The 11,130-nt window shown below is 37.2% G+C and overlaps 2 protein-coding genes across 2 annotated transcripts in view; both read left to right on the top strand.

Moving 5' to 3' along the window:
* The first annotated feature begins 1,493 nt into the window (after positions 1 to 1,493).
* On the top strand, positions 1,494 to 5,670 carry LOC107723855 (uncharacterized). Its single transcript, XM_016532582.1, has 5 exons — positions 1,494 to 2,136; positions 2,682 to 2,778; positions 4,599 to 4,752; positions 4,980 to 5,113; positions 5,239 to 5,670. Coding segments are annotated over exons 1-5 (711 nt in total). The 5' UTR covers positions 1,494 to 1,812; the 3' UTR covers positions 5,241 to 5,670.
* A 1,263-nt stretch (positions 5,671 to 6,933) lies between these two features.
* The window catches only part of LOC107723838 (WD repeat-containing protein 18-like), a 91,167-nt gene continuing 86,970 nt past the window's right edge, over positions 6,934 to 11,130 (top strand). Inside the window, exons 1-4 of the mRNA XM_016532552.1 lie at positions 6,934 to 7,159; positions 8,233 to 8,359; positions 10,455 to 10,725; positions 10,841 to 10,991. Coding sequence (XP_016388038.1) covers positions 6,950 to 7,159; positions 8,233 to 8,359; positions 10,455 to 10,725; positions 10,841 to 10,991 — 759 coding nt within the window. The 5' untranslated portion in view covers positions 6,934 to 6,949. The remainder of the gene's footprint in view (positions 7,160 to 8,232; positions 8,360 to 10,454; positions 10,726 to 10,840; positions 10,992 to 11,130) is intronic.

Genomic DNA, 11,130 nt, shown 5'->3' with positions numbered 1-11,130 from the left:
CAAACAAAGAACAAGAGTAATATGGAAAACCGCTTGGGTGTGGAGAGACTGCCAACATTTTGTTTATTAACCCTATAAAGCTTGACATATGAAACAATAGTCTGTTTTTTTTTGTGGAAACGGAGCAGTTTATAGTTTTTTTCCTGAGCATAGTTTTCAAGTGCCAGGCTTTTATGACTCATGTAGTTTTACATAGGAGAATATGGATCTCATACTCAAGGAGGAAAACAATTGGCAAAAAAAAAAAAGCAATTTGATGCAGTTGCTGATATTTGTATGGCCAAACAATATGATGAAATATTGATAGCTTGTAGTATAAATCAATGAATATATAAGTTATACGTATTATAAATATTAGTTGTCACTCTATATCTCCCAGTAATGTGTTTTAATAAGATAAATGATCAAAGCTCTGTAGTTTATATTGTGGGGCAAAACAAAACAATGAAATTCCATGATAATTGAGAGATGAACAAATAAACGTTCATCAATAACCTGTTGTGTCATATTTGATACTCACATTTAAACATGATCTTTCTGAAAATGATTTATGGATAATCAAGTAAACCTACGTTTTTTTTTTTTCAGTCCAGTAAGAGTTAATCTTGAAATATTACAAACAAAACAAAAATGTATTCTGACGTTTACTTAGTGACGATTTCAAAGCAAAAAGACACATTGTGGACATTTTTACAATTTTAAGGTCTTTTGTTTGCTAAAAAAAAGTATAAACTATCAGACGACAGAAGGCATGTAGTAAATTGTGTACAACAGGTTTTTCAGCAAAATTTTCATCATACTGAGAATTTAGGGGCCTTAGAAATTTTAGAACAGTAGGCTTTCTAAGGTTAAAACTTTACCTTTAGTGTATTATAAAATGATTACATTTTATTTAATGAAATGAAATGGTTTGGAAAATGGATGGATGGATGCAACAATGAATAAACTTCCACCCCAGAACTGTGCAAAACCGACAGATGCTTTTAATCTTCCCAAGTCTGACAAAATCTATTTCACAATGCACCAGAATCTTGCAAGAGTTCATAACTCAAACGCAGGAATTCAATAGAAGGGGGCCACGGCCCATGGAAACAGCTGCCACCCTTCAGGATTATGTAATCACCCCCCAACTGATGACTCACCACTCGCAGGAAACACTGGGCAGCAGAATTTCGAAGGTCCATTCTAACTCGAACCAGCTCTGAACTGCTGCTCTTTAACCAGCAGAGGACGCTTGAGCCGTTATATGAGGTCTATGGAGATTCAATATATACATACCAGCCTGTCTACCTTTATAAAGTGTAAGCAAGTGACAGATATTATCTCTATAGAGATAAATTGAGTCAATCCTCCTCATAGCTGCTGTATGTGTGTGTTCATGTGACTCAACGGGGCATGGACACTCTGTGCCTGGCAAAAGTTCAGGAAACACTGAGTTGCTCCAGTTAAAACCGCTCAGAATAAGACCTAGCCGAGGTGGATCTGGGGCCCCTGCCAGGACACTCCCCAGCGCAGAGGAATGGAAACTGAAACACGCTCTTTCAGTAAAAACAGGAGGGAGGTGACTTTTGGTTTCCCCACTAACGGCAAAGTATAACCTCTAGCTGATGTCACGTTGAGGCAGTCCGTATGTTTGGAGCACTGAGGAACTTGACCACAGGTCCCATCACAGGAGCAGAGCCACTCCCCTTTCCTGTGCCGAGCTTGGAGGGGAAACCCAGGCTTTAAAAGTTTCATTTCACTTAGAAGACGGTCTCTCGTCGGATTCATACCCACCAGCCCGTTCTTCTCGGACATCCCCAGCCTGAAAGGATGGCAAGCTCCAAATCTTCTCAGACTACACGTAACATCGTGATCGCCTGCCTGGTCCTGTGGTCGATCATCTCTGTTATCATTATTGTGGTATGGGCCACTTCGCCCGAGATGAAAGGAGCCAGTCAGTGTCGGACGGAGATGCAAGCCCTCCGGGAGAGACATGAAGGGGCAAAAGTCGTGTGGACCAAAGACCGAAAAGCTCTCGAGGAGCTGGTGAGACAGGGATGGAGGAACCAGACTGCTCTACAGAAGCAAATCGACCAGTACAAGGAGCAAATACAGTTTATGAACATCTCTTTGAACGCCTGCCTGCAAGAAAATGTGAGTTTATCTTAACCTCAGTACGTTAACAGATTATGAGGTTATGACATGCAGATATGAAAAAAACATGGCTTTAAGTTTTCTTTTTGTTGAAACTCAGATATGAAACTGGTTTTGTTTTACATAATGAGCCCCAACGGGAAGTAGAGAACAGATCAGGTCGAGTTAAATCTGAAGAGTTATGCAAATATATGCCAAATCCTATGATCCGAACATTAAACGCATCTCTTGCCCATTGAGGGGGCAGGATATCAATCACAGCTCTTCCTGGAAAAAACGTTCCTGATAATCTTCACATTGTTCCTGGGGTTATTATGTTTCTGACAAAACATGGGTGTTGTGTTGTATTTAAAGAGGTTTTTGTCTTGATTTTTTGTGGTCTTGTTTTGTCAAATGCCGTTTTTGACCTTTGGAGGTGGCGGTGTTCACTCACACGCCCCTGAGATCTGACAGCCACACCTTAATGTCTTAGTGCAAACATCCACAGCCGAACCTCACCCCGGTTATTAACTTGTGTTTAATTGACATTCTGTCTCTCTCCGCAGGCCATTCTGAATGGAAACATCACAATTTTGGACAGCAAAATCGAAGAATACAAGCTCATCGAGGAAAACCTCACTGCTGAAATCAGCCTGCAGAAAGGTAGGAAAATTCACGTCAGAGTTTTTCCTCTCTTCAGAGCAGCCATGAAAGAGTGCTCTCTCTCTCTGACGATATTCTTAGATGCATTTTCCCATGTAACCATAGAAACTCGGAAGAGAGAACAAATAGGAAAGGTTTGTTTGTGACATGGAATTCTCTACAGTGGCTGTTGTAATAACATGAAGCACCGTAACTAGCGGTTATTTTTCCTATAAAAATCATCTATTTTTGGTCAGATTTCTTTGCCTTGTTATGTGCATTTATGTATTATATTCACAGAAAAGGTTGTCAAATTCAATACAAATAAAAATTACACTGCTGTTCAAAAGTTTGGGATTTTAATGTTTTTGAAAGAAGACTGCATTTGTTTGATTAAAAATCAAGTAAAACAACAATATTGTGAAATTTTATTATAATTTAAAATAACTATTTGAACACATTTTAAAATGTAATTTATTCCTGTGATACCAAGCTGAAGTTTCAGCATCATTACTCCAGTCTTCAGCATCACATGATCCTTCAGAAATCATTCCAATGTGCTGATTTGCTGCTCATAAAACGTTTCTTATTATTATCAGTGTTGAAAACAGTTGCACTGCTTAATATTTTTGTGGAAACATTGTGGATACATTTTTCTAATGTTTCTAACGTTTCTTTATTGAATAAAAAGTTCAAAAGAAGAGCATTTATTTGAAATCATTAATTTGATCAATTTAATGCATCCTTGCTGAATAAAAATATTACTTTCTTTAAAAACAATTACGGGCCCCAAATGGTAGTGTGTATGTATTCTAAAATTGTACCCGGATAACATAATTTAAAGGTTTTTTATTATTATGTTTAATATAACTGCCTAAAAAAAAAAGCCTATTCTGGCTTAAGCTAGTTTGTTGGCCTTAACTGGTTTCCCAGCCTGGCTGGACTGATTTGTTGATTGGTTTTCAGCATCATCTACAACCAGACTGACCTGGTTAGAGACCATCTAGACCAGTTAAATACCAGTTGGTCAGACATGGGAAACCATAGACCATAAGGCTGACAAACCCTTTTAAATTAAGCTGGAGACCATCTAGAACAGTTAAAGTCACCTTTGCCAGATGGGAGACCATCTTAAACTACTTAAGACCATCTCAAACCAACAAACACCATCTTAAACCAGCTAAGATCAACTCAAACCAACCTGTTAAGACTATAAAACCACCTAAAGTCATTGTTTGTTTGTTTTTTCCAGCAGGGAGCGCAGTACTGTTTATCCAAATTTATATTGAACATTTCAAGCCAGATTATTGTTTAAGTTGCAATGGATTTCCTGGCTCACTAAACAACTGCAGGAAATGACTCCTGAATGCATGAGATATGAAAATAAGAGGGAATACAAGAGCGAGAGAGACTGTAGCAAACACTGATTAAAATCGCCTCGCTCGGCCCTTTTAATGCAGTTATCTGAAAACAGCTAGCAAGCTTTTCACAAAACTTTCAAAAAACGTTTCGCACCAAGGCCATATTTTAACACCAGTGTCGAATTTGAGACAAAGCAGCAAGCGAACAATACCAGTCAGCTACCAGCTACGACTCAAAATAGTGCTCTGACATCACTGAGGTCCTTTAAGAAACAAACTGATAAGTTATGCCGTGCCTAGACATTGCCTTATAAGCCAATGGACTTTTTCCTCAAAGAATGTTTGGCATATTGTTAAGAGTGTTTGAAGAGGAGCGCTAACATTGTGAAGGGCTACATACTATTGGCATTACATAGAAAAAGATTTGACAAAACGTTATGAGTTGTATCGTCTGAGGAGAGTTTTTCATTATCGTTTCAGACCAGATTGAAGCCCTGGAGCACAATTTGACTCTGAAGGCTCAGGAGTTGGCATCTTGTGAGGCTCTACACCTTGCTTCTAAACAGCTTCAAACTGCCGCAGAGAAACAGAAACAGGCCTGCGAGACCACCAAGCAATATTTACAGAAGCAACTGTAAGTCATTCAGCATCTCTTCCACCACTTTCAACTCTATTTCATCACTCTTGAAAGAGTTCGTGTTTTATTAAAGCATTCGTCTAATGCCTAAATTAGTTTATAAAGCATGCAATGCGAAAATATCCTGCAAAATCGTACATTGCATTACATTTATGGTTGCTGGTGAATTTAAATATCATATTTTGTTGCTGAAATGATATGAGATTCCTGTCACTTCACCACAGCACAAAGTGCAAAGATGTGGACCACCATAAACATGAATATCATGTTGAACTCAATGACAGCGGAGCCCAAGGAATCACCACGAGAAGTGTTACACTGGCCATGATCGTTTGCCTTAGTCTGCTTTTGGTACCATGTAAGTGCATTTTGTGTTTAAGTGAATCATATTTAGAGTATTCAAGCTGATTACAGTCTCTGTTGTGTCGGTGTTGATAATGAATCAGTATCCTGTGTGCTAATGAGACTCTGGTTTATTCTCAGAGACAAGAGGAAGGCTGGATGATGGAGCATTTGGGTACATGTTTCGGTGCAACACTGTTCTGAGGACACCGCTCAGGTGCACTTGTAACCCTGGACTTAAAGCACATTTAAATCTTCATTTGGAAGTGCTGATGCCAAATTTATGATCACATGTAGTTAATGAAGGCATTTTTGGTGGCACAGTTGGGAGCAATGGAGAATTTTTCACCTTATTCAACAAACATATGCTGTACTTCATTGGTGGTAATTTTTTTGTTTGTTTTTATTTGGGAAAAATATATGGATTTTAGGGTCTAGATGTATCTGAATTGTATTTATTTTTGTTTGGAGTAACCAGGCTAATATGCCAATGATATATTAATATTAAGAGCTATTCAGAGATTTGATCGCACTGTTTTACCACTGTCTCTTCTTTTTTTTTTTTCTTTTTTTTTTTTTTCTTTTTTTTTTTTTTTTTTTAAGAAATTCATGAAATCCTTTTGAAAGCTATTTTTGAATAAAGTTAAAATGTTGACTGTCTAATTTTGACTTGATAAAAGACAGCCTTAATATGTGTAACCTTTCCATCACTACTGTGTCAGCCTTTTTAACAATAATCTGTTGAAAGAGTTCCCAGAACGATACTAAGAGAAAGGAAAAAAGTAAGACACACTCACTCACACACACACACACTCACGCACGCACACACACCAATAAAAGGTATATACTATGATCTACATTTAAATTCAACCATAAAATGACGGTAACTTATCACTCAAATGTGATTAAAATGAGAAATTAAACAACTTGACCTTTTTTCATGAAAGATACATGTTTTTAAGCATATCCTGTAATTATTTATTAATTTAGTATGATACTGAAATAAAGTGAGTAATAGCCTATTTGACTGGTCATGTGATCTCAACATGTCGGCCACCGTGAGGGGGCGACCCACTCCCATGTAAATTATAACTACTATGACTACTGTTTTTCAGTCTTCTCCTATTACAGTTTTTCTGAATGGCTAAAACACATTTCTTGAAACCATCACTCATTTTCTCAAAACCTTAAACACAAATCCAAACCTTCAAACTAAGTTCACAGAACCCCTGACTCTTCTGGCAAAATCAAACAATCGCTTCAAAACCATTTCACCTGTGCTCATAATCAAACAACGTTTTCAAATCATACACACATTAGTCAATAATATACACTACTGATCATTCATTAGACACTAAATCAAAAAATGGAGAACACAGTGTCCAGCGCATGTAGTTCCAAAAAAAATGTTTATTGTTTCTCATTCACTTAAACACTTATCACACTGTGATGCATTTGTGCTCCAAAATGCTAAACATAAGCGGCAAAAGTTAAACACTACTAAAGCATGTTTATTTTATTGACTCGTGTGTGTGATCTGAGAGCACAGTTTGATTTTGAGTGCAAGTGAAATGGTTTTGCAGTGATTGTTTGATTTTGATGGAAGAGTCAGAGGTTTCGTGAATTTAGTTTGAGTATTTGGATTTGTGTTTAAGGTTTTGAGAAAATGAGTGATGGTTTCAAGAAATGTGTTTTAGCAATTCAGAAAAACTGTAACATACACAAAACACGAAACAAACACGTTTGACAGCGTAAAACAGCAATTCCCAGAGTCCCTTTCTTTATCGGAAATGACGTTGCACAGACCCGCCCCTCGTCGCCTTCCAAAATAATCGCGCTTTGTGAATCCAACATGTCAGCGCCCGTGGAGGTAGTTCTGTGTGCAGATTCAGCGGGTCAGCTGTTTAACTGTGCGGTTTTCGACCCTCATTCCGGGTCAGAGTTCTTGTCCTATCGCGGGGGCAACACCTCTTCCCGGTCTTTAACAGTCCTGAACGGAGAATACATATTAGGAGCTCAACTCGGCAAGAACTTCATCAACGTGTGGGAGATCCAAAGAAAGGTGTGTAGAGCTGCTGCATCTAACGTTAGTTAATACTGAAAATAAGCATCACTGATGTTACCACTCAAGAATATAGTAATAAATAGCAGAATTGTTCAGAAAAAGTGTTCTTTAGTTTAATTAAAAGATGAGTGTTAATGGACAGTTAACATGTCAAGTTATGAGAGCGGAGACTTGAGTGCTGCACAGCGTTTTATAATTTTTGTATACTTTTTAAAATGTGTGTCACATCGTAGTAGTATTTAAATGAAAGCAAAGAAGCTCGAAACGGGAAAAAAGTGATCTTAACTATAATATTTGTTACATACTAAAATACAAATATCAGCTGAAAAATATTGCAGTCGTCACTGGCAATATAAAGTCCTGATTTTCATATTTTAATAAGCATTATGCAGTAGGCCAGGATGATAAACATGTTTTTAATTTTAGGAGAAGATCTACCAATATGTTCTTACTGTCAAAACCCCTTATCCACAAAGCATGTTTTGTTAGATTGTACTGGTTTTAACCCTGTGAGAAATGTTTAAGTTCAACCAAATAGTTTTACAGTACCAAATATAATATAATATACTACCAAATATAGTTTTACAGTTTCTCACCATGAAAATAGCCATGAGAGCTGGCATGGCGTTAAACAAACAAACATTAATACACACATCTGGTCATGATATAATATGTAGACTAACTATTTAATAAATAGCCAACAGTTTATTGGTTTGTATCGATGCTACCAGAGATTAAATAAGTAATACTGGTTTATTCAGATGACTGTGTTGTGTGACTGGGGTTGTCAACGTGAGTATGAGCCTAGAAACAGACAGATTATAACTGTTTTGGTTCAGTGAATGAAGGTGAAAGTGCACCTGTCAGAAATATGAACAATATAAAATTTTGTACAGCCAGAAATACGTGCTCTCTCTCAAATGTAACTAAAATATTACTCTGTTTTCCTGCAGTATTTAAAATTCAAATCTAAGTATGTTTAATGGCTGTCACTGCTTGTGAGTTCCAGATGGACCCTGCAGTGAGAGCACCTGAATAACCTTTTAATTCTGCACATTACCACCTTTCAGGACCAGCTGCAGCAGAAGATTGTGTGTCCTGGGATCGTTACGTGTCTCTGTGCGTCCCCTGATGGTCTCTGTGTACTGGCAGGCATTGCTGAAGCTATATACCTGTGGGAGGTGAGTGAGGAGACGGGTTTTGGGCATTAAGAAATATTGCACTCTTTTTCTGTGTTTTGACATAATTCTCATTCAGTTAATTCATTAAGAAATACATTCAAAGTGCATGCTCTTCTATGATGATCATGTGATTTTCTGACTTAACCTCTTAAGACCCTGTGGCCTCATATGAGGACATTATATTTTTGTGAATTTCTCTGAGACTGTACATGCCACAGTTTTAAGTCAGAGATACTAAATGTTTGGATGTTTCACTATGACCACTCCCTCTCCTTGGTGGAAAGAAATTATATTTCTATATTCTATGAAATATTATATATTATTATGAAAATCTGGTCGATTATTACTCCCATTATTACACTTGTTTTTTCATTACATGTTGTCCCAAAAACACAAAAATCATCGACAACGATTCTCATTATCGATTAATCGGGTCTGCACAAAGTGCACGTCCAACGGAGTTTACATACTTATCCAACTTCAGCCGGTCGCGTCAAAAATGAAATATCTTTTTTTAATATATATATTTTTTTACATTATTTTTTAATGCTCTAAACAATGTAAAGACATAGCAAAAACTAACTTTTTCCTAAAACATTTTTCTCGGGTCTTAAGAGGTTAAAACCTATCACTATTCCATTTTTGCATAAAGGTCCGTCCTGACAGTCTGTGCTAAATTTTAATCTTTACTGAATGAGCGCCAGCGCTGCGGCGTCAGACAGACGGAAAACGGAGACAATTAATAATCAGCGCAAAAACATTAATTGTGCTGAAATATCTGTTGTTGAAAGTTAAATTAAGTTTTAAAGGTCAACATGCATTGCGCATATTTTATGAGAGTAGGAACTGTAAGGGGATAAAAGCGTGTAATTGTCTGAATATAAATATCAGACGCTTCAAAACCGCCTTTAACAGGATAAAGAAATGACACTAAGCCCTATTCGGAATCCATGAGTTTTATCACTGAGGTGATAAGTAAATTTATTTTTACAGACGTCCATATGAGAAACAATTACCGTCCGAATCGGGCTATGACGTGACTGTGGTCAAAGGAACGTGTGTTCCTGCAGAACATTACTCTTACATATTGGTTACCACTGAGTTTGTGATTTTATTCGTCTTTATCATCTTTATTATTATTTAAATTTTTAATGCAGAGATTTAAACTATATTCACTATATACAATGCTTAACAAATTTATGTAAGGTTTTTAACAAATTATGGTTTGTGCCACTGCTGATCTAAACTAACAGTACTGGTGATTACCAAAATCATTTTTTAGCTTTCTGTATGGGTTAGTCCTCCAATATGCCAAGCTCTTTAGTAACAGTAGTAGGCTGTTTCTAATGCTATAATATAATTATTGCTGTTATCTATGAAAGAAAGGCAGAGAGCTTTATAGTGTTGTTGTTTTTTTCAGATACCCAATTACAGTCAAAAAGTACTTAAACAATGCCAGCAAGAACGCAAGCTATGAAGGGCATAGGAGGCCATTTTTGTTATGTGAATAAATACAAGTATTTAGTTATAAATAAATGACAATAAATTTTTTTTGATTTAAACAATTTTTTGACAGATTCCTAAAATTCCTAAAATGTGTTTTCTCTTTATTATGGCAGGTGGTCTAATAAATTGTTAAGCACTATATGTTTTCATAGCATTCAGTTGGAACGTTTGTTTTAAGGACATTGGGCAGAATGTGGAATAGTGTGTTTTTGTCAATAAAATAAAAAAAGAAAATTGTTTGTTTTAAATCCGATTAATCGAAAAAATAATCGACCAACTAATCGATTATCAAAATAATCGTTAGTTGCAGCCCTAATTTGCTCTTGTTTTAATCATAAACTCACTTTTGTGTCTCCTTCCATTTATTCCTTACATTTTCTTTACTTGGTCATTAAATTTACCCTCACAAAACCTGCAGGAACCCTGTGATAAATCAGTTTGATGCTTTTACTTTTTTGCTTCTGTTGCTGAAGCACAGTATTGCATTTATAACTCATTAGTCTGTTCAAGTGAATGTGACATAACGCTGGTTTGCTACTTGTGTGGACACTGTGTAATGGGTAGAATCATCTTTTTCTGCTTGATGAATAAAGTCTCTTTCTCAGGCTCGGACTATCTGGTGTGTGAAATTGAGAATGGAGGAACTCTGGGTAGTAAGAAGGGTGTCAATCTGCCGGGTGCTGCAGTCGACCTGCCCGCCGTGTCAGAGAAAGACGTCAAGGACCTGCTGTTCGGCGTGGAGATGGGAGTCGACATGATCTTTGCCTCCTTCATCCGCAAGGCATCTGATGTGCACGAGGTGCGTAAGGTGCTGGGAGAGAAGGGCAAGAACATCAAGATCATCAGCAAGCTGGAGAACCACGAGGGTGTGCGCAGGTAAGCTGATGACACCTGTTTCTCCAGCTGTACCGACCCCCAAACTCAATATGTAGTATTAGATGTGTGATTTAAAAATTATTTGGATTTGAATGCATCTCCTTTTATTCACCAGGTTTGATGAGATCATGGAGGCCAGCGATGGCATCATGGTTGCCCGTGGAGACCTGGGTATTGAAATCCCCACAGAAAAGGTGTTTCTGGCCCAGAAGATGATGATTGGTCGCTGCAACAAAGCAGGAAAGCCGATCATCTGTGCCACACAGGTCAGCTATGCTGAGATACGACCCCATATTAACATGCATTCTCCAGAAAATAAAGTCCATAATATATTATTTTGTAGTGTTTTAAAAGGGTTAATCTTGCAGTTTAATTGCTCTAATGAAAGTAAAGGAGCAGTTTTCT

The sequence above is a fragment of the Sinocyclocheilus rhinocerous genome, unplaced genomic scaffold, assembly GCF_001515625.1.
Source record: "Sinocyclocheilus rhinocerous isolate Xijiao unplaced genomic scaffold, SAMN03320098_v1.1 scaffold1296, whole genome shotgun sequence".
Taxonomy (NCBI): Eukaryota; Metazoa; Chordata; class Actinopteri; order Cypriniformes; family Cyprinidae; genus Sinocyclocheilus; species Sinocyclocheilus rhinocerous.
The sequence above is the reverse complement of the archived record's forward strand: the minus strand, read 5'-3'. Positions and strand labels throughout refer to the sequence as shown.